The following is a 27,273-nucleotide window of genomic DNA, read 5'->3' on the forward strand; positions in this document are numbered from 1 at the left end:
AACAATGCTCATTCACACAAAAAATTTGAGAATGTGCAAACAAAAATAAAACCTGGCTGACTGTTTGTGTTTTGTTTGATAAAAGGTCGATCCACTTTTAATTGGTTCTTTGAGGCATCACTGGGAGGTTGTTTGGGGCAAAGCCTGTGACTTATAGAATGTGGTGGATTTTTAGTTAGAAGCAATCCACAGTTTTCCAGTTTTGAAAATTGTCGTTTGACTTAACATAAACACAATTTCAAAATGAGGTTTAAGTATTTTATTAAATTTCTGGTAAATGTTAGACGCAAGCAAGCTACAGAACAAGCCATTCGGCTGCCACCTTTTGTAGCTATTTTAGGCTTGAAATATCCACTTCACTCCTTGTTTTCTTACCATGTGTCCACTCAACAAACATACTTTTCTACCTGTATATATAGTCCACTAATGTTATTGTAATAACTAAATTAATTTAACTGTTTCCCTTCAAGACCTTGTCAACCCTTTTATATCCAGGTCATGACCCTATTCCTCTTCGTTACTGCTAATTTGTGTCTTAAATTATTGATTGCTTTTCCTAAATTACAATTATTCAACCTCAAGAAGTGCCAAACACTGCATACAGTACTAAAATTAATTAAATTAATTCAAATTAATTTGCAGATCCTCTCTGATACAATGCAACCTGTTTGAGAGATGTCTGTAACTTTAAGATCGCTCTGTATCTTGTGAGGGAACGAATTGAAATATTGTGTTTAGAAACAACCAGCATATTTTCTAGAAAATTCTCAACTTTTATAATGACTGTATGTAGCTTTATGATTGTCAGACAACCTAGTCAGTATGAGAATAAAAGCGTAGGTTTGTCATGGTCACGGTGTTCACTCTTAACGACATACATACATCATTTACAAATTAAAGCAACAGTCTACTTCATGTACAGTGGTATTGATCACTGGCATGTGCAAGTTTGTTGGAGGAGGGGGAGGGGGGGGGGAAGAGAGAGCAGGTCATGAAAAATGTTCAATCTATGGTTTTTCTTGCAATTCAAGAGTATTTATTAGCATAACTGGTGTTTAGACCTAATTTGAAGATTTGTCATCATTACCATGTTTATCTTAAAGACGTATACATCATTTTCAAATTTATGCAACCCTCAACTACTGTACTGTGTACCAGGAAATGCAGCTTCAAAGCATACAAAAAGCTGCAGGTTTAACATGCACTGACACCCAAATGAAATTAATTTATTGTTTTTTTCTGGTGTCAGAAATGTAATTCATGAAAACTGTTGCTGCATTATGTTTGCTTATTGACTACATTTCTGAATTAAATCAGAAAATCCTTTTTCCATGAAACAATTTTATAAAGTCATGGTTTGATAGTACTTTATATACAGTGTTATTGATTACAGGTATGTGGAAGTTTGGTTGGGGGGGGGACCATGCCATGCAAAATGATCAGTCTATGGTTTTTCTTACAATTCAAGAGTATTTATTAGCAAAACATTGTGTTTAAAGACCTAATTGATAGTCTAAATAAGCCTCAGAATGGACCATTAGATGTTAAATTTTTCATATTTTTCTGAGGGACAATCCCCAGACCCCCCTGTATGGAAGTTAATTTCAGTGACCCCAGGGCCCAACCCCAACTTTTTAAAATCCTTGATCCACCTCTACATGGCCCTATCATAAAGGTCCATATACTTACCTAAATCAGTCAATAGATATTGATTGGTGGCACATCAGTTTCATCCATGAACATGTCAGACGCCAAACATTAGTTTTGATACAGTTTATAAATCTTGAGAAGTAACAGATTTTTTTGTGACTTACAACAAAATCACATTGCAGAATAAGACTGCAGTACATTTGCAAGTGTGTATCTGAATCCAAGTCTGACAAGAGGGGGTATCAACAAGGGTGGGGGGTGGGGAGGGAAAACAGCCCCTCAGCACAGGGATAATTAGGGGGCTCAGAGATCAACATTAAAGTACCATACTCTCATGAAGACTTTAGAAAAGCTTCCTTTGACATTCTTTTAAAGGGCTCTCGGCACCCTTGTCTGCATGGCATGTTACATAATGTTACACAACTGCCTTGAAATATTACTACCTAAGTCTGTTCATTTCATCTTAAAAATTTTTTATGTCTCCACTGTAGGTCTTCAATCCAGACACAGAGTATCATTACAAGAATCGCAACAAACAGTGGGAGAGGATCCGTTGGGAAGGCGTCTTTGGTGTCAACAAGTGCTTTGCTGTACCCCCACCACCAGTGACCTACAAGGAACAATGCGGATGGCTGGTGAACCTCGTCAATCAAGTAAATAGAACCTCGAAATTGATTCACCCAAAGTTGCATTACCCTAGATATTACGTCAATTTAGCTTACGTAATATTGGATTACATCACTGTGTGTTAAAAGACCACATGTTATATTATCCAAGGTGATGTAACCCTGGGTTACAAATAGTTGTGTTACATGACCCTCTGTATGCGACCCGCTGCGTCCCAGATGATGCAATCCTTGTAAAACGCAATCCCAGAATTTACTCACTTTATCTCTTACCTATCTCCATTCAGCACATACCTTCCAATCCACCTAGCATTCAAACTTTGATGACAGCTTCCACTTCCTCATTCTTGGAAGATTATTGGTGGGCACATTTGCTAGTGACATTAAACATGTAGTCAAGTTTGGTAGATTAGGTGGGTGTGGAAAATGTAAATGCCAAAACCAGTAAGTTTTTGGGGTAACTTCTCTAATGCGACTTTGATGTTCACAGTCTTAGCTATAAACTACATGATGAGACTATGCCTCAAACACTATCACTTGTCATAATCACTTTGTACTTTTGTGAAAGTAACACCATAAAATTTCTTCCCTTTGCTATCACTATCACATCAATATTGCAAAATACTCAGTCAAGTCTAGTAATGAATTAGAAACTGCAGCATTTAAAGAGCTGTGATTCAGAATGAAGCATTTGAAAATGAGGCAAAAAAGTAAGCTACTTTTCATTTGGTTCTATTTTCAGTTTGCGGAACTAGGTGGAATCGACATGATCAAGCAGATAATGATGGAAAATCCTGAAGACCTTGATCCATCGGTAAGATGCGAAACCAATAAACAGAAGCAATGATTTAATGAGATAATTTAACGGCCTGTAATTATCTTACGTTTGTTATGTTTGGCTACATGATATAATTCTCTGAATCCTTTGAGGTGAATGGTTAGTGTGTACTTACACTGTAGCATCTGCTATTGGAAAGAGAGAGAGAAAAAAACAAGGGAAATAATTTGGGAAATTGATATTTAATGTGGGCGTCACAACCCTTTTTTGGAGTCTGTAAAAAGAATTGGAAGCTCACCACAAAAACTTTGGATGAAAATAGGAATTGTATATTATATATGGGGAAAAGAGGTGAAAAAACATCCAATGTTGCATCAAAAGTTACAAAATATGAGGCCATTTTGCAACTAAGCACCTCTTATAAGCATGTACAAATTTCTAAAAGGGGAGGGGATGCCTAGTCCCCATAGACCCCTTCCCCAGTCCACATCATCTGCCACTGGAGGGTAGTCATTATGATGAGTTTAGAACATTGGTGATACCAAGAACATTGGTGTTACCAAGAACATTGGTGTTACCAAGAACATTGGTGTTACCAAGCACATTGGTGATACCAAGAACATTGGTGTTACCAAGAACATTGGTGTTACCACAAACATTGATGTTACCACAAACATTGATGTTACCAAGCACATTGGTGTTACCAAGCACATTGGTGTTACCAAGCACATTGGTGTTACCAAGATCATCAGTGTTCAGTACCAAGCACAACCAGGGACACCAATGTTATTAGATTATAGATGGGTTTGTGTCTCGCTTAAGGAAATTGGGTGCCCTAAATTCAAACCACTTTGCAGCCTTCATATCATCTTGTTGTCGGAGACCGAGTCATGGATAAACGTAGCAAAGGGTAGACGAGGTAAATAAGGTGATTCATGTGTATATCACATGGCATGTCCTCCTAATGAGTGTTTGATCATCAGGTTTATAATTTTCTATCTCTTTCTTAACTGGTCTCACAATTCCCTCTTCTGTCCATTACAGACAATGACAGTACTACTGAAGCCTTTAGGGGCCGCAGCAGACTACCTCAATGCCATTCGCATTGTTGATTACTTGTCGGATCTGGAAAAGGTCGTGTTAAAGTTCATCGCTGACCTCAAGGACAATGATTTAAAGCAGAAGGTAGGCAGAGAGATATTGACTTGTTTGACCAAAGCAGAAGAATCGAACCTGTGTTTGTTTGTTTGTGTGCTTGTCTGTTTGTTTGTCTATACATGAGGAGTTTTTACGTAGTATAGCTTGTTAGGCAGACATGTCAGTATGTTACAGGACGTTTCGTTGGAAGTCTCTAGCAAAGTGTCCAGAAATTTGAGACTGATATTGAAACAACTGGTTCATGTTAAATGATAACTTGAGATGCAAAACTAATATTTATTTTTTTGTATGATCTATTCATTCAATCTCTTTATTACTAATTTATTAATCATTTTATTATTATTTTAACAGAAAGCAGGCAACACCTCTATCCTTCTGTCAACCCTCAAGAAGCTCATTCTTAACTTCTGGATAGAGGACGTCAAGGAGATCGACAACCTGCGGCTGCAGCTGGCTCTACGAATGCTCAAGTCACCGCACTTCAATGCAAGGATGAACAGTTTGAAGGAGGTCAGTCCTATAGGTGTTTTCGATTGTATGAAGGGACATGAATACCTACTTAAAACAATTGTCAATGCAAATGGCGTACATTATTTAGTATACATTTACGAAAAATTGTTAATGCTGTTAATGGGGTGGAGGAGGAAGGCTCATATAGACTTAGTAAAAAGTGGTATGATATATTCACGGATTCCTGACTTGTCAGAAACGATCTTTTATTAGGATACTGTCCTGTAGTGGTATGACAAGGAATGTTTTAAGAGAAGGGGGGAGGGTGGAGGTCATTGGGAAACATTCTTGTTCTAGGAAAATAATGACATTTTTGGAGCCTGGATCATAAAACTAGATTAAGCCAATGCCCTGTCGTGTCCTTGAATATGAACCTGTGTATTATGAAAGACACCCAACTATCTTTTATCTTTACGTTAGGCACTTAACTGTTGCAGTTATTAGGTTAGAATTGGAAGTAGGTTTTAACACATACACAGCATGTAGCAAAATATCTCCTAATTCTGTTCTGTGTTCAAGCACTTTATGTATCCATTTGCTTCCTTGTTATTCTTTTTATATTGTTTTTTTTTTTCAATCTAACGTTTTGCTAGATTGCTAAACTTATCGAAGATTCACCCAGCAATTCCAAAAATGCGATTGAAGAAAAGGTTCTGCTGGACTGGCTTGTTGAAAAGAAGGTTCTCTCCATCGCTTTGGAAGGTATGAAAATGAAAATAGTTAAGTCACAAGTCCCCACTCCCTCACCTCTCCCCCCCCCCCAAAAAAAAAATAATAATTCTTCAATTACTTTTAACTCTTCTTTTTCACTGCCGCCCTTACCAGAGCATGTGAACCCTATTTAATTTACCCATTACCAACATTCAGTGAACCAACACTCTCCCATTGATCTGATCTACGTATCATTTGGAGATTAAGAAATCTGAAACCGAAGAGTCAATACAAAGATGACCTTTTCCATGTTTAAATTTTATTTGTTTTTTTTGTGTCTGTTTTTAGGTAACATCGATCAGACTCAATACTGCGATAAATTGAAAGTCATCGTAGAGTTTATCGGATCAAAACTCTCAGCTGAGGAACTGACCAAGATATGGAAGATGCAAGTGAGTAAAGAAAGTTAATCTATTTACCATTAAATGTTCCTTTGTGGTCGCATTAAAAACAGGTGGTTGATATTATAAAAATGGTGATTTACCCAAATTGCTATTAAAGTGTCATAGTGTACATTTGTGTCAGCCTGTCTGCTGCACTGGGCTTGGAAAAAGTCATAAAACCTTTAGATTTGTGGTGTTAGGACAACAGTGTGGAAGGTTTGTGGTTGGATTCCAGGCCATTGCTATGGTGGATTGAGGTAGAGAAATTTTGATACAGCATAGTCTAGTTAGTATTTAGTAGGTTATAGAGATGTGCAGGTGAATTGGGTCTTTCTATCAGGCAGCATTACACAGTTTCCAACCTTCAATTATTGTGAAGATTCAAAATGAGAGAGGTTGACAAAAAAGCAACAAAAATAAGCTTAAAAAACTGCTTGTATGCCAAAAGGGTCTGTCTCTATATTTCGATCCTAACTGGATCTTCACTGCCTTCTGTCCCACTGTACTGATACTTTTACTTCTTGGTTACTCAGCTTTGTCTCTTTATATGATCCTGCTAGCATTTAAAATATATTTGACCTTTCGATTTCGATTCAGAACAACTGAAATGATCCCAAAGTGGAGTACCATTGTGTCGTTCCATAAAATTCATGAGAGGTTAGATATTATTTTGCAAATAATTGATCGGGGAGCGCTCTGATCGGTTGAATTCTGCAATTCTCTCCTCTCTCTCAGAACGACCAGCCTCTGACAGTCGTGGATAACATTCACGACATCATGGCAGCTGCTGCCATCAAGTTCAACGATGAACAGCTGGAACACCTCATCCTGCTGATTCAGAAGGTGAATCAAATTTAATCTTGTAAATTTTACCATCTATCCACAACTTTTCTTCGGTTAAAGAGTCGGGCAAATGGAAGGAATAGAATGGAAAGCTCTTTAGAATGGGGTATTTGTGAGAGACTGTTAAAAGGGAATCAAATAAAATCAATCATATCAATCATATCGAATCAAATCAAATCAATCATATGTACATTTACAATTGCATGAACTTATAATTCTCTGTTATCTTTGGTTTGGTTTCATCTAGTGTGATGTTTTCTTATTAGCTCAGCGACCATTTGGACAGCATCTTCTTCCAGAAGTAATAAATTTAAACAAAATTTTTTCATTTTCAACTCTTCAGATTTTTAATTTTGATTTCTGTTTTGTAAAGAGAAACTATGCTTAACACATAAAAGTGAAGTTTGAAAAAAGTTTCTGTTAGAGAGTTTCTGTTAAGAGTTTCTATTAAGTTCCAGTAAGAAGTGTTCTTCCTCAAAAAGTGTAGAGAAATAAAGAGAAATGTTCATCATTAATCAATTTTTTGAATGACAGGCATGGAAGGGAGAGAACGACAGAGTCCAGGAAAAATTACTGACATTGATCGGAAAGATTGGCAAAGATACGAAGGACTTAAAAACTACAAATAAGGTAAAAAAACTCCTTTTTTTTTCCTTTTTTTTTTTATGAATATTGCTCTTGCTGTCTTTTTCTCCAGATGAATATGATATGAACTATTTGTGTTGCCTGCTTTTGAAGTTGAAGGAGTTTTGTTCATAACGAAGTTGAATAAGTAACTTTCAGTATCAGCCAATCACCAATGGTCATCGTTTCAGTTGTTCTTTGATCACTAAATGCGTTAACTAAATGTCTGGTTTCAAGAAATATAAAGTTACATTTAATCATCCTCATTTACATAATGAGATTACACTGAATAAGATAAAGTCAATAGTATAGTTTGTTGTCATTTGTCAGGTTTTCAACATAATAAAAATAAAATAGATGTATTTTAAGTAAGACAACTCCAGAAAATCTGTAAAGGTGGAACAACTCATTTTATTTGCTTCTTCTTAAACTAATAAGTTTGTGAATTTCCTTCCTTAATTATCATTTTTTTTTTTGTGGTTTTAGGTGTTGGAACTTCTTTGGGACCTGGCACATCTACCCGGTATGTCCATAAACCATCTAGAGCATGCGCTGGACGAACATCTCAAGATTCTGAGTGATTCCATATCAGTCAGCCAACAGATGAAAAACAAATATGTCACCAAATGTGTGGAAGATATCAAAAAGGTACCGACCAAGTTGACCTAGAGTTGGTATCGCTGAAAATGATTTAGTACAAAATCATCGTCATGTGATTTGTGTCAAATTTGTATATATTTATGATAAATGGTTTAGTTGGTTTACTAACTTATGGGTATCTTTAAACCAACAAATATCTCAAGATTCTGACATCAGTTAACAAGAAGATGGAAACTTAGCATGAAAATATCAACATTTTATCAAAATTTTAGGGAAAAAGCTGATCTTATCTCAATGTCACTTAATGACAACTTGTTTAATTTGTGTATGAAAGTTCTTCACGTCATTATCGAGTGGGTATCTATTAATGACACAATTGTTTTATTATTCAAAAAAAAATTGTGCTTTTGTTCACAATAGAACCAGTACATGCACAAAATCTTGATACTTATTTCATAATTTAAATTTGGTGTTGAATATTGAAAGTGCAACTATTTCAGACAGAAACACAAGGAAAACATTTAATTTTTGTTATTTTAGAAACTACAGCTTTTTCTTCGTGTCACAATCAATTTTCCCTTAGTTTCTGTATCTTGTTTGTTTGCTGTTGTATGTTTGCTATAAAAAGTTGTGTTTTTTCCTTTGATTAAATATATACGATGAAAATTTCACATTTGAAATTTAAAAGTGCTTTGTTCAAACACTATACAACCCTGGAGGATCTGAAAACAAAAATGAAGTTATATGTTATAAATGCTTCTTTGTATTTTGATGCAACAATTTTTTGGATTTTTCTCATAATTTTCTCCATTTTTATCTTTATCTAGACTAACATGGTAGTTCCTGCTATCAGACACCTCCATCAGATAACGAGGACGCTCAGCAAGCAGAGCTACAGCAAACATGATAGGGTAAGATTTGATCTCTCTTGTCCCCATCTCCGGTTTATCGACTAACTGTGTTCGTAACAGGGACTCATAACATTAGGCTTCTGACTTGCTATCGTAAAGATGCAAGCATGAAAGTAAACTTGTTGCTTTGAATTACTTATGAGGCTAGTCAATTGTTAAATAAAGACAAGAATGTAATAATAATAATAATGATAATAAATGGTACTTATAAGGCGCAAAATCTTCCGAAGAACTCAGATGGCACAATGTATCATATGTATCATATTTTCATGATTTGTTTTTATATATTCTTCAAATAAAAATGCAGAGACAACAATTATCTATATTATGTTGACAAACTCACATAATTTATCAAGACCATAACAATGGGGGCTTGTATATAACAAAATAAACACATAAAGGGGATGTTTTAAAAAAATTAAAATCAGAATTATTTGCGTACCAGTACGTACCCCAGTCCCGACAAGGTTGTATCGTATAAAACATGCCAATACCGTTTTTGCCAGAAAGTTGACTAATTAGCAGGTAATTGGGTGTGGATATCAATAGTGTCAGATACCGTTTTTATGCAAATTGTAATTATTTCTGTTTTGTGCAAATCCCATGACATAATATGCCCAATAGAGCAAAGTTGTAAAGTTATTAGCAGAATGCTCTTGTCAGCTGTAGTGTCTCTCTAGCAGTTTCTGAAAATACTGAATTGAAAAATTTTCTATCATCATTTCTACAAATTGTATGACTTGCATGGTTTTCTTCATTAAGGGGATTACCCAGGAGTTAAATTAAACCCATGACATCATACAAACTGTTTGCATCGCTTTCTTCATTAGGGAATTACCCAGGAGTTAAATAAAACCCACGACATCATCAAACTGATAACACAGAGCCTCCTCAAGTGCCACAAGATGGCAGTCAATACAGCCGGAGGCTGCACTGTTGCAAATAACCCCAAAGTTGACGGAAAGTACACACATACGGAGGTGAGTTTGTCCAGAATCCAAGACTAAGGTGATGCTAGTGAATTTTACCAGAAATTCCAGACATTTCTTAAAGATTGTTTGTCTCTGTAAAGTTAGATATACTTGTCTTTGTGTATTTAAAACAAAAAGTTAACAGAAATTTTAAAGCAGTGGGAAATTTTGGGCTAGAATGGGATACAATCAAGAGATTAAAGCAATACAAGTCTTGTGTTCTACAATGGAAATTAAGAAATACCTTGTGTATTTGTTTTTGTCTTGGATTATTAAAGTTAGCAAGTTTAGATCTCGACCAACCAACGTAACATTGAGTAAACAAAATGAGCATTCCAAAAGGTGGAAACATTTAAGTGCAATTCAGTATATCACACCAATTCAGCATAAAAAAGTTGTGAAGGTAGTATGAAACAAAATGGCTGACAACTTGAATGAATAATTACTACTAGATTTTTATCGTATCATGCTCTGTCAATGATTAAGAGCAGAATCATGTATTAATTCATTATTGAGACTTTTACTTCATACTTGAAGTTAAAGTCTCAATGTGTGTTTGCCAAATTTTAACTTCGATCTTTCCAGCTTACTGCCCTAAAAGCTCAATGAAAATAACACTGTTCTATGCAATTTTCATATTAATAATCATTATTTTTATTGAGTTATTGAGCTGAATAAAATTCGCCAGATTTTTTAACCAGTCCGTAGATTCTACAAACTTCACTCAAATTTGCAAGCCCCGCCCAACAGATCATGGGCCAATCAAATCTCTCTGTTTTGTTACCGACCGTTAGGCATAGGACTTAGGTGTGGACGGTACAAGTATATATAGTTTACATTTGTGTAATGAACATGCTATATGGGCAGTCGCAGTGATTTTACGGTAAATCGTTCGCACCGTAAGGGCAGCAGAAAACAAATTTCTTTCTTTCGATTGCAACAGCTTTTCTCCATTAAACCAACCTGATTAGAGGGCATTTAGAATAAGAAACATTGAATCTGCTTCAGAAGTTTGTTTTCCAAAATTCATCAGCAAACATGTATTGAGACTTTAAAGGTAATTCTTTGATATCTCTTCCCAGCATGTGGACACCCACCTTCAGTTTCTAGCATTCATCTTAGAACAAGGTCAATTGTACTTACCATGGCACCAAGCTAAGGAGATCTGGGACTGTTTGATCGGGAACCCAGAGGCCTGCAATTCAGACAAAGAAGTAAGAAATACTTGAATATTTAAAGAATTTGTTAATGATGTGGACAAAAGACAAAACATGACTTCTATATACAGCTATTTTATGGTCAGAGTGGTACAAAGTTCCCACCCAATGTAGCAACTTTCTTATCAAAGAACTGCACAAATCCCTTCCTTCTTCTTATTTTATTTTATTTTGTTTGACATTATTTTATTTTGGTTTGTTTCATTTTATTTGTAATTTGTTTTATTTTATTTTATTTCATTTTATTTTATTTTGATTTTACTGTATTTTATTTTATCATTATTATCAATTTATTTTATATCATTAATTTTTTTTTGACGGTTTGTTATCCTGACTTTAATACCATTACCAAAAACAAATGCTGTAGTAATTTTACAATCCAGTGTTTAACCTGGTTACATTGTATTTATTTATACTGAATACATTCTTCTCTACAAATAGACTTGTTATCAGTGGTTCACCAGAGGATTAAATGACCTAGAAGGAGACACACAGCAACAGCTCTTTAGGGAGAAGATCTTAAAGACCAACCCAGCAAATCTTTCTGTGATTGGCTTTGATTGCATCAAGGCATTCTTTGAATCAATCAACATCAAAAACCTCAAGTTAAAGAAGTCAGGAACCTTGTTGGTAAGCAAAGAAATATAAACACATTTTCTTCTTTTGTCTTTTATAAGATTAATAGTTTCATCATTTTGCATTTTGAGGAATGACAAGATGAACATAGATAATGGTTAGTTTTAAAACTGTAGATAGAACTGTGTGAAAGTTATTTTCTAGAAGAAGCTAGGCTTACAAGTATATTAGATTACATGCAAGGGAAAGGAAGAATTTACTGTTCCAATTATTATGTTGTGATTTTTGTATGTGAAAGGTCTCCACTAGGAATTTTTTCCAACATTGTTCAGAGCAGCACTGGCTTATAGACAGTTTTGCAGATCAAATGAAAAATACATATTCATTTTATGCGCAAGTTTCTTTGTTTTCGTCCGCTTTTGGCAGTTCCCAGTGAACGTGAGAAGTGTCACGTTTTAGAGTGCAATTTTATTGAAAGAAGTCTTTTTGCATTTCAAATACTAAATTGTAAGACCATTAGTTGTGGCAACAAAGTCTAAACTATGTTTGACCAATTATGGTCAGTCTAGTATATATTGGGCAATACATAAGAACTTTGATGGATGTGTAAGGGTTGACCAGTGAATAGTACCAATACAGGAAGGTGCCCTCTGGTATCATATTCCTGACCAAATGATGCCAACGACTTAATTAGCAAATGTTTTAGTCTTATACTTGACATATTTGGCCTTACAATAACCAAGTTTGTTACTTTTATCTCATTTTCTAGCTATAGAAAAAACTGATAAATGTATGTTCTGCCTCACTGTCTTGCTATAATCACCACCTTCTTTTCAAAATCCATCAGATCGTGGAAAAGTTGGACTTGATGGGTCTGGAGTTTCTCTGGCAGATTGCGTTGGAGAGTCCAAGCGAAGATATAGCGAATGCAGCTATCCATCACATTATGAAGATGTCTTACACATCGCTCTCTCCAAAACTGAAAAAGGTAATAATTCAGAGCAAAGTAGAGAAAAATATTAAATGTTAACCAAGGATGATGTATGGAGAGATTTCAGGGCAAATTTGGTCCCCCCCCCCTTCAGAATCACCAGACCTTACTTTTTGGCTGGCTGAACAGAAAATTTGGTTATCCCAGAAAATGTAGCAAAACAGCACATAATTGACCAGTATGTAGACTGAGGGGAGATGTGTAGGTTTGGTGAATAGAACACCTGGTTTAGGCCTGTCAAACGTATGTCCTACCACTATTTTGATTTCATTTCAGTATCTTCGAAGTGATGGAGGGTGACACCAATTTATCATTTTTGGGGGTTGTTTATTTTCAAATTTGATGCAAACAATTAGTCGTCTTTCGGACTGAGTTTGGTCGTCCGAACAGAAGTTTGGTCATCTTGGACGGGCGGATGACCATGGAACGTTTGTCTTGGATTTGTTGAGTAAATACTCATTTCAGTCGTTGATCAATTTCTGTGAGAAGCAGCACAGCCGAACTTCCCAGGTGTAGTACTCTGAAAACTGTGATAAATATTTAGCATGCTAATATTTCTTGGCCAATACTGGTGACCTCTAAGACTGATAAAAGGTCATTGCTTTATACAGAGTTCAGACAACATATTCTTATCCCTTCTCGTAGGTCTCAGAGATATCTCGTCAATATTTCGTCTCACTGATTTGTTTATCTCCTTGCAGGATCAAGTAGCATTGCACAAAGCATTCATCGCTGAATGTTCAAAGAGGCTTGAGTTGGCCTCCATCACTATGGGAGGGACAGCTCTAGCTATAGCCATCTCACAAGCCACAAGAGTTTCCACAGCTGCCACGATACCAGAAGTGTCATCTGTTCCATGTCCTTCCAGGTAAAGAGAAATGATTTCACTGTGTCATCTTGTTTTCCAACTTGGCAATGTCCAGTCGTCATTGCAGAAGAAAATGCCGGATCCAGAATTTGATCTATAATTCCTATGTTGCCTCCAACCCAGCCTCCCCCCCCCCCAAACCCAGAAAATAAGCATGATAATATTTTGCTCTTTTCCCCAAGATGTCTCCATAAATCTGAATCAGAGCAGATTGCGTGGTTCAATGGAGACATTCTATGGTTTGTCAAAATCTCTCTTCTTTAGAGCCAGAATTTAATGATTCATTTATTAATGGAAAGTTGTGGCAAACATGAGTCAAGATCGATGCATCAAGAAATATATTTTTGCTTTTACCTGTAAAAAGTAATCTTGCTCTATTCAAGCAGGTATGAAGGAGAAACAAATGCAAGTTTACATTGCCCAGTACCCCTGGTAGCAAACTGGACGATACAGACAAGTTTAAAAAGTGAAAAATATCGATCATTTGATCCCGAAATTTCCAAACTTTATCAAACTTATTATTCATGTTTAATGAGCCTTGTCTCTGTTATTATTGAGGTCATATTTATAAATATTTCAACTGATGAAGCTCATCTCTGTTGTTCTCTTCAGGTCTGCCAAATACTTAGTGATTGAGAGATTACTAGTATTAGCAAGGATGTACATCACCACTGTAGAAGATCAATACCATGATGTCAGGACCATATTACCCCACGGAGCCTCCTTCCAAGGACCCCCTATTACCTTCCAAGTTTGTTGCGAGTCACCTAGGATGGAATTTCCCTGTGTGGTGAGTAGTTTTAGTACTTTTGCAATTAAATACTAATGTTTTTTTCATTAATAAGAACAGTTTTTAAATGTCTGCCCTTTCTCGTTTTGGTTTTCCCTTCTGACGTGACCTCACCGACAGTTTGTGAAGACATCTGGATTTCAAGACATTTAATTGCCTTTTCAACATGAATTTATCTGTGATATATGTTTGTTTATGCTTATACCTTTCCAAATTAGTTTTATTTTGATTATCTTGGCACAGTGTCATTTGTTCATCTGTTTATTATTTATCGACAGAGTCACACGAACGAGAGCCTCTACAATCTGAGGCGTAAAGTCGCCCAGAAAATGGGAACGACTTGTGAAAACATCCACATGTCAGCAGGTGACAGAATTGTGAGTGATGCCAATCCTTCTAGAAATCATTTCATTAATAAAACCCTGCAGTCTACCACAGCATGAGGCACTACTTAAAACAAGTTGACATTAAGTGCCGATAAGAATTATACCACAACTTGAAGATAATGGAATGATGATATTCTTTAGGCAAACAGATTAAGGTTGGCAAGTTTGCCAGAATTTCATCAATTACTGATAAGCTGGGAATTAACAGAAACAAACTATGACCCCATATTAATCTCACCCCATAGAGATGGCAAGGTATTACCACCTCATCACACCCCCCCCCCACCCCCATCCTTTTCCCTCATTTCTTTTCCCACTACATCGCCTCATTTATTAGTCTTCCGTAAACACTCCAATTTGAAACCCCCTTTTCGATTGCTAACCATATTTTCGTACAGAGATTTAAATGAGTGTAATGTTTTCATTTTGTACCAGCTCTTACTCACTAAAAACAACAAGTTGATCAGAGAACTGGAATTGGAGGAAGGCCAAATCATCAATGTGAAGACGTTAGGCAGTGGATCTAGATCTGAAGATGTAAGTCACGCCACATACACAGCTATATTTGCTAAGTTATATCGTTTACAAAAAATGAAGCGATTTGATTGCTATATATTTATAAAATATATATATTTTAATAATCTGCTCAAAAGTTATGCTTCCCTCAGAGTACCCTGAGTATCCAAGATTCTTGAATTTTGACCAGCTTAACATTCTTTCTTTCTCTCACAGGGTGGAGGAAGTTGTAGTAAACTAAGTCCTGTCACAGAATTGGAGAGGATGCTACCAGGGGTAGTCATGGCAACTGGAGGCCAAGTCTTTGAACTCCTCTATCAAGTGGCAGAGTGGGATGAGCCAAAGTAAGTCGTTGAGACAAAACCTTTGTTAGCCTCACTTTATTTCCGTTTACAAACGGAGAACGCTGTTCAAGTAGATAATCGCAAAATAATTTTTGTATTTCCGTGGCTATGTTGGTGTCTGTGCATAATTTGATTTGGATCTCATTCAGCTTTGGGAAAAGTCATGCTGAGAAAACATTTTTTTTTTTTTTTTTTGCTTCAGTTTAATTTAGGTCAAAGAAAAGATGATAATGATAGTATCTATAGAGAACACATCCTGTATTTCAAGTGTGAAAATTTGCAGTGTTTTTAACATTTGAGGCAAGACAATACCATATTTTTACTATTCTTTTAATTTTTATTTTGGGGGGTTGGGGCATGAAATATTAAAGGGTAGATTTCTACCCTGATATTTTGTCGCCAATAAAATATTTTGGGAGTCAACAAAAAACACTAATATCAGTTATTTCATGTGGTGTCATGTGATAGGAAATTGGGAATCTAATTCTGAATCTTTACTATGTGTTTATTGTGAAATACAATGGGATTCATGTTCTCCAAAATCCTTGATTTAAACAAGAGAGTGGGCTTTACAAATGAACTTTAACACAGTATATAACAACAACCAAATAACAATCTCTGAAACCTGCTTACTATAAAGCCTTTTAACAAGTTTTCACATCAAGTCATGATGTAGAATTTCAAGAATTTTCTAAAACAATGTGAGTGGGTATCTGACAATGTTTAAGTTGGCATAATGGCAACACTAACCCCAACCCTTTACCTTCTACCAACAGTGGCTCATTAACATATTAGGTTAACAGAGGGTATTTTATTACAGTCTTTTCTTCCAAGTTTGTTTACATGTTAATATATCATAAAATTATGGTAACAACTCTGTGTGCACTTTGAGTCAACTTTTTAACCCCCTTTTTTTCCCCCTCTTGCCTCTAACTTTCTGTCTTTTCAGGATAACGGAAAGAGTGAGAAGCCTCCTCATGTTGATACCAACTGATCCGTCAATTCAAGAAACGCTGGATTCCATAAATCGGACAGAGAAGGATGACAAAATGGGGAAGACGATAATGCCGCAGGAAGACCCCGATCAGGAAGACAACAAAGCCACTCTCGAAGGTCTCTTTGTGACCAGCTCGTCGGGAATGTCGGCCTTTAGGCTACTCTATAACCTAGAGGTGAGAACAAGCTCTATTTAATCAAAGTCAATTCAACAATTCAATCTTTTTATTTCACTCAATTGCAAGATAACAAAGAGATAAAACTATATAATAGTGAGGGAGACAAAAAAAATCCAGGTTTGACAAATAGATATAAATAAATATAAAATAAGTATGTTATAATTAAATATATATCTACATAAGATGCAGCTCCTGCAATTTATGACTAATTGATTGAGGAAACTACTAAGAAAGGTGGAGAAAGATCCTTGTAGAAGAAACACAAAATTTTACAGCACCTTGTTAAGTTAACAACTTCAGCCACTGGAATACTCCTTTAAATGGATCATTATACTTTAAGAGCACTTCAGAGGGGGACAGTATAAGAAAGAAAAAGGAAGCACTTCGGATGGCGTTATTTATAAGCAATAGAAATATATTATTGTGTGGTGTGCATCCCCTTTATAGGTTCTAAGTAGCAGGCTGATGCCCTCCATACATGATGATGCAGTCACACAGTCCAGCGCTCAGAGCTTCAGGGAGATATTCCTCTCGGCCGGTGGCTTGAGTTTGGTGACAAGTGTGCTTCAGAAAGATACGATACCTCACGACGTTGACCTTGAAACCAGGAGAGGCTGTTATTCCATCGCCCTGCAGTTAGCAAGGTATGAGAAAAATCTTGTATAAATGGATGCGATATGCTGTATTCGCAGGGGTGGCCTGGGTCTTAAATTACCTGTCGGCTAAATCAAAGAATGGGTGGCACTGGGACCTTGAAACATGCTGTGTATTTATGACCTTGGAGAAAACTAGCATCTTCCATGACACTGTAACTTGACAGCGGTGCGGTACTCTGGCACCTCATACCTGGCATTGCACCGGTTCTGAGCCAGTCAGCTGGTAGTTCATTGTACCTCTGACTGAAGTGTAAGGAAAAGGAAGTTTTTGGACATAGTATGGTGATTGGTAGGAAGGGGGGGTGGGAGGAGAACACATAGTGAGAGAAAAACACATCTAGCAAGGCCTGTAGTTTGATTTTCACCCACTGTTGTGACTAGTTTACTCCACTCCCTACACAACTGCTTGAAATGAAATTCATTTGTGCCTTGTTCAAGAAACTAGAAAATTTGGTGCATATAACATACAAGAGAAGAGAAGAGTGATAACAATCAATAATAAGGGTTGTAAGTTAGGTAACACACCCTCTTTCGCTTCACCTCCCCCCCCAAGTTAGCTAACACACCCTCTCTCCCTTCACCTCCCCCCCCATGCCACCCTTTTTCCCTATCCTTTGGTGATTGTGAATTTTGATTAAGATAATTTGTTAAGGTTTTCTGTTTTCTTATGTTTATTTCATTTTCACAGATTCTTACTCTGTGGACAGACTACAACAGCCCTAATGGAGAGTGACCTGTCCGGTAACGACTCTGTCTTTGATGGATCGTTGGACAGCTCTCTCAACCTCTCATCCAGCTATAGTTCCTCCCCGAGAAAGATCAGCATCGTAGAGAGGATGTCGAGCGTGGAAGCCAGCGGGGACACGGCTAGTAAAGAAGGCACCACGAGGGCCAGATATGTCATCCAAGTAAGCGCCATATAGATCTGATTGATTAAACCAATAATAATAATATTCAGGATTTATCCACCGATAACCGTGCTCAAGAGGCATCACAATGTTACCCTGGACAACGATAACCTGTCAAACATAGATACAATCTCTCCACATGGCAGCAGCTAAACAGAGCCCAATTTACAGATTATCTCACAGGTCCACACTTATACACCTGGGTGAAGAGAGGCAATGGAGATAAAGTGCCTTGCCCATGGACAAAAAGTTATGATCTGGCCAGGACTCGAACCTGCAAGTCCACTGCCTTAACCACTTGACCACAATCCTCTCATAGTAAGCATAGCAAGCAATAAAAAAAAATGACCTAGTTGATGTCATGGTGTTGTGTTGCTTTGTGACAAGTGCAAAGGGAAAAAATTCTGCTAGAAATAAAGTTTAACTCTGTTGAATGTACTAGAAGGCATTGAGAGTAAACACTTTTGAAGGCAATCCATCCAAGGGGTGCAGAATTACTTTTGAGTCCTGACCAGATCATTAAGTTGTGTCCTTGGGCGAGGGCGGTTAGTCTCTATGACCTCTCTTTGCCAAGGTGTGTAATTGGTGATCTGTGAGTTATACTTGTAAATGTAGTTTTTGTGGGGTGGATTGTTGCTGCATTCTATGGGATGCATAGATGTAGCGCAGTGTAGTGCTCTTGCTTGGATTGTACACGTTTGGGTGTGTGGATGAGACAAGTTACCAATGACTAAAGGTTAACTGTTGTGTAAAGTTGTGTAGGAAGGCCCTTGGTCATGAAACAAGACTTTAGACCAATGAGATGAGAGTCTGGTTTTAAAGGAAATTCTTTAAAAAATAAAATATAATACAACACTCCAATAGAGAAGCATGCATAAACTGAATTCCTGTAGTAATCAGAAAGTAAGCTATTTTCAGTTCCTTATTACATACCCACCAGGATAAGTCGAGACATATCTTAGGTTTAACACGTTACCTTTCCATGGTGTGTCTTTTCTTTTACCTCCCCACTGTCACTATTATGTTAAACAGACGATGAACCATAATGAATTCACTGCCATGGTGTCGTGTCTGATGAAGGTGGCTTGGTCAGCCGCAGCGGGTCAGCTGAAACTGGCCAGCACAAACCAACCAATCAAGGAAGGAGCAGGGATAATAGGAGGGAACATCACCGGTCATGGGCGTAGTAGACACAGTAGCACTGGTTGGTTCTGTTCATTTATTAGTTATAACTAATCCGCTTCTGACTCTTCAGCAATTGGCAAGGCATTAAATGTCTTATAAACACCAAAGTAGTTGCCATCAGGTTTTTTAAAAAATTTTTAAAGTCAATTTTTGAGTCGATTTTGATATTTTTGGCTCTCACTTAAATCCTATAACAGCGAAGATCACTAGCTTGACTAGCCAAGACAAGTTTATTATTAAGGAAACTGATTCTGTGTGACAAAATGTTGAATCAAATTGATTAATTACTCCACCCCTCATTTGCCATTTAATTGGCAGGATAATGCTAGAAGGGTTGTCTTAAGGTAGTTCAATGAAGAATATCTTAGTTTGTGGTAATACTCTGTCGGTTTGGTGAAATTGCAGACAAAAACTCTAAAACCTGCTCTAACTTGTCTTAAGGTAGATCAATCTACCTTTTTCTGCTGTGATGTGATCTTTTGTGCATATACATGTTTGCCAGTTTCATAAGTGAAAAGGTAAAAACAAGTATATTGTGAAAAAAGTTTTCTATTAACTGTTGATTTTCTAGTGTACTATCTTAAGTATCGTTTTTGCATATATTTTGCCGCAACTTTAGCTACAAACGTAACATAGAATTGATTTAAAACAATGTTAGCAATTTTGACCATATTTTGGGGTGGGGTGGGGGTGGGGTTGGGGAAAGGATGATGAAGTTTGCTTTTAACACTGATCTTCTTGTTACACTCCTCCCTCCAGTTAACAAATGTATCAGTATATTTTTTAGAAGCTGTGTGCGATTCTTACAAGTTTTTAAACATCGTTTTAATGCCTCTGGTATTGATTGCTAAAGTTTGGGTGTCATTTTCAGCACAGTTTGTACTTGGATCTAACTGTTTAGAATTTCACCAATTGTTTTTTTCTTTCTTGATAATCGTTACAGCTAGCACTACTAGTTCTTCTAGCCAAGACAGTGAGCCTCAGTTTCTTCATGCTGGAGTTTGTCTGAGGAGCCCTCAGATCTCATCTAAAGATGCTCTGATATCAAGAGAAGCCCTGGAGTTAATGGTTGCCTGCTTGCAACTGAGGCCTCATAATCTAGGTAATTTAATAGGTGATGTTCATGCAGTCATTCAATGAAACAGGAAAGAAAGTCATCAGAGATCCCCAGCCATGCCCTAAATCAACAAAGGAGGGCGCTGTAATATCAACCCTATCTAGTTCAGCAAAACTTGACAAGCTGCAGTCTCTGATATTACTGAGAACTCCTTTCAGGAATCTCTAATGGACCCTATTGGCAAAGTACCTGCACATCCCTAATTTATACATTGTGTGTCATTATGGTGAGATGCAGTAACCTGTTGCCACAGAGTGAAATTTGAGCCACGGCAGTTGACCACTCTAGTTAATACTTTTACTGGTACACATGAGAGAAAAAGGTAGGGTCAACCCGGTCTTATATGCAACAACCTCAGAGTATATAAATTAAGATTTGAAGGAAATTTATTAGAGTTCCCCCCCCCCTTATTTTGCCCTTTAAAATTTGTTGATGCTGTTGTGACTTCATGTTTTTCTTCCTCACAGGTGCTCTATACACCCTCCCTGGGGTAGGAGACTTCATCATAGACCTGCTACTCAGCTGTGCCCACTCCGAGGTCAGGTCCACGGCCCTGGAGCAGTTCTTCACTCTGAGTCAGACGGACATCAATCCAGAGAAGATTAAGACGCATCACCCCAAGCACTTCTTACTCCAGATGCTGGTCTCCAAACCAGTACCGCTGTGGAATGCACACACCCTGGTCAGAGGAGTTAATTCAAAGTAAGTTAATTATCAATTAAAAAGACAAATTTGACCCTGACAATGAATCAGAAATAATCATATTTTGAAATGTGTAATTTTTTTTTTTTTTTACAGTCTGGCTTCTTTGTCTCCTCTCGTCTTTCTTACAAGAATTTCACCTATGAATATGTCATATGTGTGAATATAAAGTGTTCAGAAGTGATTTGCAATCAAGTTTTTTGAGTCTGTTGAGTTTATCTTTTAAGAAAATTCTCAACTGATGACATATGTGGGTATTGTTGACCTTGTGAAAATGACGAGGTTATTTTACTGAGGAATTAGGTATGCTCCTTACCTGGCTATATATTCATCATTGTGTCCTTCATTATTTATGTAGATTTATTAGTGCAAAGGTTAACGAAGTGGTTAACGAACCAAACCCTTTTAAAGGGAATAACCTTTTTGGGGCCACAGTTTTCAGATTTGTGGTTCTGAGTGATAACCAACTTCGGGTTGACCATCTGAGGGCAAACAATCTGTAGGTTGTGATCCTGTTGGACTTCAGGATCAATGCTGTTATATTTGTGTAGTGATGAAAGTTGACGTGTTTTTTTATTTTTATTTATTTTATGCTGGTCTTTTTTTTTCACAGAGTTTTGGGTCAGTGCTCCCAGTACTTTGATCTCAGATGTAGATTGCTTGAAAGATTATCTGGTAAGTTTTGCCAAACAAGTCGCCTTTAATACTGATTGATTAAACTATAGATAAAGTTATTTTGCCAGATGAAGAGGGGAGGGGGAGTTATTTTCTCTGTCATTTGACAAAGTTCAAAGTATTGGTGATCAGATTTTATATCATTTGAAGTGTTAAAAGTGAAATATGTCTGCCTCTAATAATTTTTTAATAATTTTGTTTCTGTTTATGAAAATTTGATACTTGAATTGCTAACTTGGCAAAAACGAAATATGTGATATTTAGGGATTGACTAATTTTGTTCATGATTGATTTGCTTTGTTTAGTCAAAGACCAGAAGTTTCTCAACATCAATCCATCTACTCTTCTGGAAGATGAGCTTGACTGGCTTCAGAGCTTTGAGCCAGGGGATCCTATGGAATCTGGTCTCTCAGAGGTGGACGATATGATGTTGGCAGGCCACCTCAGGCTGGCCAGGGTACTCCTCAGCTGCAAGGGAATAGACAAAGAGAAAATGGGTGAGTAGCGGAAGGAAGTACGAGGTGAAGGGAATAAATAATAAAAAGATTATAGCAGGGGTGTCACAAGAGTCTTGGTTCTTATTTGGAAGGGTTTATGGTGGGGGAAAGAAAGTAAAGCTCAAAATGTTGGTCCGTTAGGGACATAAGTCAGTCACTTTACTGAATTACTACAAACATGACAGATATTCTCCATTTACTTCATTAACACTATCCCCTCCCCAGTCCCCCACCCCTCACTCATTCTCCCTCCCTCTCACAGTTCTACTCCTCGGAATTGAAATCAAACCTGGAAAATTTTTTTTTTTTTTTTTCGAGCCTGGATAGCCAATTAAGTCCGTTCTCATAGTGGAAGTTGTTGATATGCCATGCTAGGTCATCTCAGTTTGTCTGAGTGACAAGACAGAATATGTCTAATGAATATAAAGTGTGCATCAGCCTTGTATTTCACACAGCATATGTATGAGCACATACTCTTGCACTAGTTACCCAGCACTAGATATGTTTGTTTCAAATGTTTTCAGAGTACAATATCAGTTTTAATTCATGAGAGCAAGTTCCTAGGAAAGTCATGTATTAATAAGCCATGAAACCAAAGAGAGAGAGTAGAGTATGTACTCACTAGAATTGTGACATCTCGTTGCTCATTATCATGTTTTTCCATTTCATGTAAACTATACAGGGAAGTTACTGATCAATCGTCTATTGAAGGAGTACATGTACCCCTCATCTCAGCTGATCCTCAAGAGAGGTACAGATCAGTACAAGAGTCAGGACCCTCACACCAATGTTACACCCAAGTAAGCAATTTTCAATCAATCTTCTGGGTGACATTCTTTCATGAACACATTCAACTACCAGTGGTGTCACTTAAGTATTGTATTAATATTGTTATTCTATATAAATATTTATAATTTATTAAATTATTATGATTCTGAAGTATTTAGACAAACGGATGTGATATGCTGGTCGTTAGCCTCAGTCAACAGTTGATGGCTAAACCAACCTCACCCTCAGTTGTTATATGCATAACAGGCTAGGCTATGTAAAAGCTGTTTTGTTAATGTGGAAGGTCTAGTGAGCAGAACAGTCTAGGCTATGCAAAATTTGTTGTGTTAATGTGGAAGGTCTAGTATGCAGAATAGGCTAGGCTATGCAAAAGCTGTTGTGTTAATGTGGAAGGTCTAGTATACAGAATAGGCTAGGCTATGCAAATGCTGTTGTGTTAATGTAGTAGGTCTAATATGGAGAACAGGCTAGGCTTTACAAAAGCTGTTTTGTTAATATGGAAGGTCTAGACTAAGAAGCAGGTTGGGGTGTCTCATCACAAGTAGATTTTTAATTTCCATTAGATCCTGTGTGTAGGTTTCCCCTATGCATTGTATTCATATTAAACGATGTGTCTTACCCTGTCATAAAATAGAGTTTATGAAGGTCTTACAAGTTTAAACTCTCCTTTAACATACGTTAAGTGTAAGTGTAAATAATTTCCAGGATTTTCGAACGAGAGGCGAGGATAGCAGCATTTGACCTCCTGATCGCTGCAGCAGAGAACAGCAAGGGTAACCTGGAAGGAATCACTTCTATACTACTACAGATGCACCATCACCCTGACCATAACATGTCAAAGGAATGGGAGGTATATCACATATGTACAGTCAAATTGATTCATTACCATGGCAACTTTAACATGTCAAAGAATGGGGATGTATATAACATATGTACAGTCATATATTAAATACCATGATTTAATGTTTGAAAATGTCAAAATAATGGGAGGTATATCATGTATGTTGAGCCATATATGAAATAACTGTGATAGAAACTGTAACATGTCGAAGGAATGGGAGGTATATAATACATGTACAGTCATAGATATTCATCACCATGGAAACTGTACCAAGTCAAAGTAATGGGAGATGTATCACATATGTACAGTCGTGTTTATTTCATTACCACAGAAACTTTGTAGGAATTTTCACTTTTTGAGATATTTTAAATGTGACATAAAACCATTATGAGAAATAACAAGTCATAACCTTCAGCTGATTATGGGAAAAATACTAAATTACAATGAAATTGTTTCCTTGTTTTGTGGAAATCCTCCAACTGATTAGATATAATCATGAATATTCAGTGTTTTTTAGACACCTAGGTGCATCCTTTACAAACAGAGATCATGATGATGGTAACTTGATATTTTCTGTTCATCAGTATCTGCCACCTGTGGAGGGTAGACTATGCCGCTATGTGGGGATAAAGAATGGCGGCGCTACCTGCTACATGAACTCTGTGCTACAACAGCTCTACATGACACCAGGTGTCAGGGAGGTAAGATATCTTCCTTCTACGGTGTATGGATTGACATAATACGTTACCAGTGGGTATACCGAGATATAATATACTTAGACAAATTTTTACTGGTTAATTGAGTCATGTATTAAACATACCGGTACTGTGGCCGAGTGGATAAATGCGGTGGCATTTGAAGCAATGAGGCTTAGCAATCGGGAGGTTCGAGGTTCGATTCCCGGCCAGGGTCATAGTAAGGTGGGTTTTTCATCCAAGAGCAATCTACTGTTTTCTCATCTGAAATGACTTTCTAAATTGAAAAGATTCCAAATTTGAGTTAAAATGTTGAATTGGAAGCCACGCGACGTGTAAGTTGTAATCCATAAGCCCTTGCAGGCTTCTCCCACATTTGTGGTCGCTTAAGCGTCGTAAAAATCACTGCTGACTATGTATGGATCCGCTTCTGTTCCTCTTTCTGTCTTCTTATTTCTTTTCATCCTTTAATTTATTCCTCAGGGTATCTTGTCAGCAAATGTCTCCAGCCACAATACAGATAACGTCTTCTACCAGATGCAGATGCTGCTAGGCCATCTGTGGGAGTCAAAACTACAGTACTTCGAACCCGACCAGTTTTGGAGGGTCTTTAAATTCTGGGGGGAGCCAGTCAACATCAGGGAACAGCAGGATGCCTTTGATTTCTTCACGATATTGATCGATCAAATCGATGGCTTCCTCAAGGTAAACTTAGACCCCCACATCCACCAACCCCCCCTCTCCCCAATTGGAATACAACCTCATAGTCTGTGAATGACTGTATGTATGTAATGGTTCTGCACCTAGTTTATGTAGTTGATAGCCCTTCATTGAGAAGAAGGGAAGTCCTCTTGATTTTACTTTACTATTATCATTTGTAAGAAACTGTTTTAAAATTTGTCTTTAACAATGGTTGTTCCCAGAATGTAGAGAACTTTGCAGACATACAATACCTTTAGCCCACATACAAAGTAGATCCAGAAAGGAAAATAATTGGATTGTCCCACAAATAAGAGACAGGTGCAACTTGTTAATTGTCTTTAATCTGTGGATGAGCTAGAAACCAAAATTATAAAATGATCTAAGTTACACCATCCGCAAGAAGTTTTATAAACGTTTTATTTTATTCTTTTTCTTTTTTTTTTTCAGGAAAAGAAGCAAAAGGAAGTATTCCGACCCAAATTCCAGGGTGTCTTTCTGAACCAAATGATCTGCCATGGTTGTCCACACAGGTAAATTATCTCTTTTGCTTTTTTTTTTTGTTTCTTGACGGGAGGGAGAACAATATGATGCTTTCCTTTGCATGGATATCTTACATATTCACACTCACTCTAGAGTTCTGACAAGATTCAGTAGCGAGTCCCCTGGGGTTCAGGATAAAGGTTAAAAGGGCCCAGCAAGTTAGTGATTCATGTTCAGTGTTTGGAATGGTTATATGGAATTGTTTTGCAAGACAACTATTCACACTGTAGAGCAGACCATCCATAGAATCAAGGTAGTCGTCCAACGTTATGCAAATATTTTGAGACGTTTCCCTTTCTTCATTTTTCTATTTTCTTCTTTTTTGGACTTTCACAGGAAGGAACGGGAGGAAGAATTTTTTGCTCTCAATCTGGGGATAAAAAGTGAGAGTTTGGAGGCATCTCTGGAGCAGTTTATTCAGGGAGAGATGCTGGAAGGAGAGAATGCATATTTGTGTGAGGACTGTAATGAAAAGGTAAAAAAAACAAAAAAACAGATCTCAAAATATGTCACAGGATGATCAACCTCCATTTTATTTTCTTTAATTGTTCTTTATTCATTTGCCAGGTTGAGGGATGGGGTTGAATCAGGTTGAGGGATGGGGTTGAATCAGGTTGAGGGATGGGGTTAAATCAGGTTGAGGGTTGGGGTTGAATCAGGTTGAGGGATGGAGTTGAATCAGGTTGAGAGATGGGTTTGAATCAGGTTGAGGGATGGGGTTGAATCAGGTTGAGGGATGGGGTTGATTCAGGTTGAGGGATGGGGTTAAATCAGGTTGAGGGATGGGGTTGGTTCAGGTTGAGGGATGGGGTTGACTCAGGTTGAAGGATGGGGTTGAATCAGGTTCAGGGGTGGGGTTGAATCAGGTCCAGGGATGGGTTGAATCAGGTTCAGGAATGGGTTGAATCAGGTTCAGGGATGGGGTTGAAGTGAGGATGCCAAATGGAAAGATACCAAAGTGTATTAAGAATAAATAATTCTAAAGTGAGATATACATAATAGCATAAAGTCACTAACTATGGAGTGCTTTGCATGTACCTCAAGTATGCCAGATTATTTTCTTGGCCTTTACGTGAAGATTGTAGTGGAACGGTTGCAGACGACAATGCTTGATATTTGAAATTTATTCTCAACATATCAGTTAGTGTTAGTCTATAACAGTGTGACACATCCTCTGTGGTTTGTTAATATACAATGTCATGATTGTTTGTGAATCATTTTTAATTCCATTTTAATACCTGATGTGTGTGCTTTGTACTAGCATTTAGGTTACACATTCTTACACACTTTCATACTTAGCATTCCATTTTATATTGCACAGGGATCGGTAGGTCTGGG

The 27,273-nt window shown here is 37.2% G+C and overlaps 1 protein-coding gene across 1 annotated transcript in view; it reads left to right on the forward strand.

Moving 5' to 3' along the window:
- The window catches only part of LOC139981229 (ubiquitin carboxyl-terminal hydrolase 24-like), a 48,707-nt gene that overhangs the window by 6,960 nt on the left and 14,474 nt on the right, over positions 1-27,273 (forward strand). The window contains exons 4-36 of the mRNA XM_071993454.1: positions 2,142-2,303; positions 3,019-3,090; positions 4,099-4,239; positions 4,564-4,722; positions 5,316-5,424; positions 5,722-5,825; positions 6,552-6,659; positions 7,194-7,289; positions 7,770-7,931; positions 8,711-8,794; positions 9,625-9,774; positions 10,848-10,979; positions 11,424-11,612; positions 12,406-12,546; positions 13,251-13,417; positions 14,030-14,207; positions 14,486-14,584; positions 15,029-15,130; positions 15,326-15,453; positions 16,403-16,625; positions 17,076-17,272; positions 17,973-18,192; positions 19,225-19,396; positions 20,321-20,479; positions 20,962-21,196; positions 21,810-21,871; positions 22,177-22,368; positions 23,051-23,168; positions 23,863-24,007; positions 24,583-24,699; positions 25,177-25,398; positions 25,843-25,925; positions 26,272-26,410. Of these exons, the coding sequence (XP_071849555.1) occupies positions 2,142-2,303; positions 3,019-3,090; positions 4,099-4,239; positions 4,564-4,722; positions 5,316-5,424; positions 5,722-5,825; positions 6,552-6,659; positions 7,194-7,289; positions 7,770-7,931; positions 8,711-8,794; positions 9,625-9,774; positions 10,848-10,979; positions 11,424-11,612; positions 12,406-12,546; positions 13,251-13,417; positions 14,030-14,207; positions 14,486-14,584; positions 15,029-15,130; positions 15,326-15,453; positions 16,403-16,625; positions 17,076-17,272; positions 17,973-18,192; positions 19,225-19,396; positions 20,321-20,479; positions 20,962-21,196; positions 21,810-21,871; positions 22,177-22,368; positions 23,051-23,168; positions 23,863-24,007; positions 24,583-24,699; positions 25,177-25,398; positions 25,843-25,925; positions 26,272-26,410 (4,767 nt within the window). The remainder of the gene's footprint in view (positions 1-2,141; positions 2,304-3,018; positions 3,091-4,098; positions 4,240-4,563; positions 4,723-5,315; positions 5,425-5,721; positions 5,826-6,551; positions 6,660-7,193; positions 7,290-7,769; positions 7,932-8,710; positions 8,795-9,624; positions 9,775-10,847; positions 10,980-11,423; positions 11,613-12,405; positions 12,547-13,250; positions 13,418-14,029; positions 14,208-14,485; positions 14,585-15,028; positions 15,131-15,325; positions 15,454-16,402; positions 16,626-17,075; positions 17,273-17,972; positions 18,193-19,224; positions 19,397-20,320; positions 20,480-20,961; positions 21,197-21,809; positions 21,872-22,176; positions 22,369-23,050; positions 23,169-23,862; positions 24,008-24,582; positions 24,700-25,176; positions 25,399-25,842; positions 25,926-26,271; positions 26,411-27,273) is intronic.

This window comes from Apostichopus japonicus, chromosome 2 (assembly GCF_037975245.1).
Source record: "Apostichopus japonicus isolate 1M-3 chromosome 2, ASM3797524v1, whole genome shotgun sequence".
NCBI classification, from domain to species: domain Eukaryota; kingdom Metazoa; phylum Echinodermata; class Holothuroidea; order Aspidochirotida; family Stichopodidae; genus Apostichopus; species Apostichopus japonicus.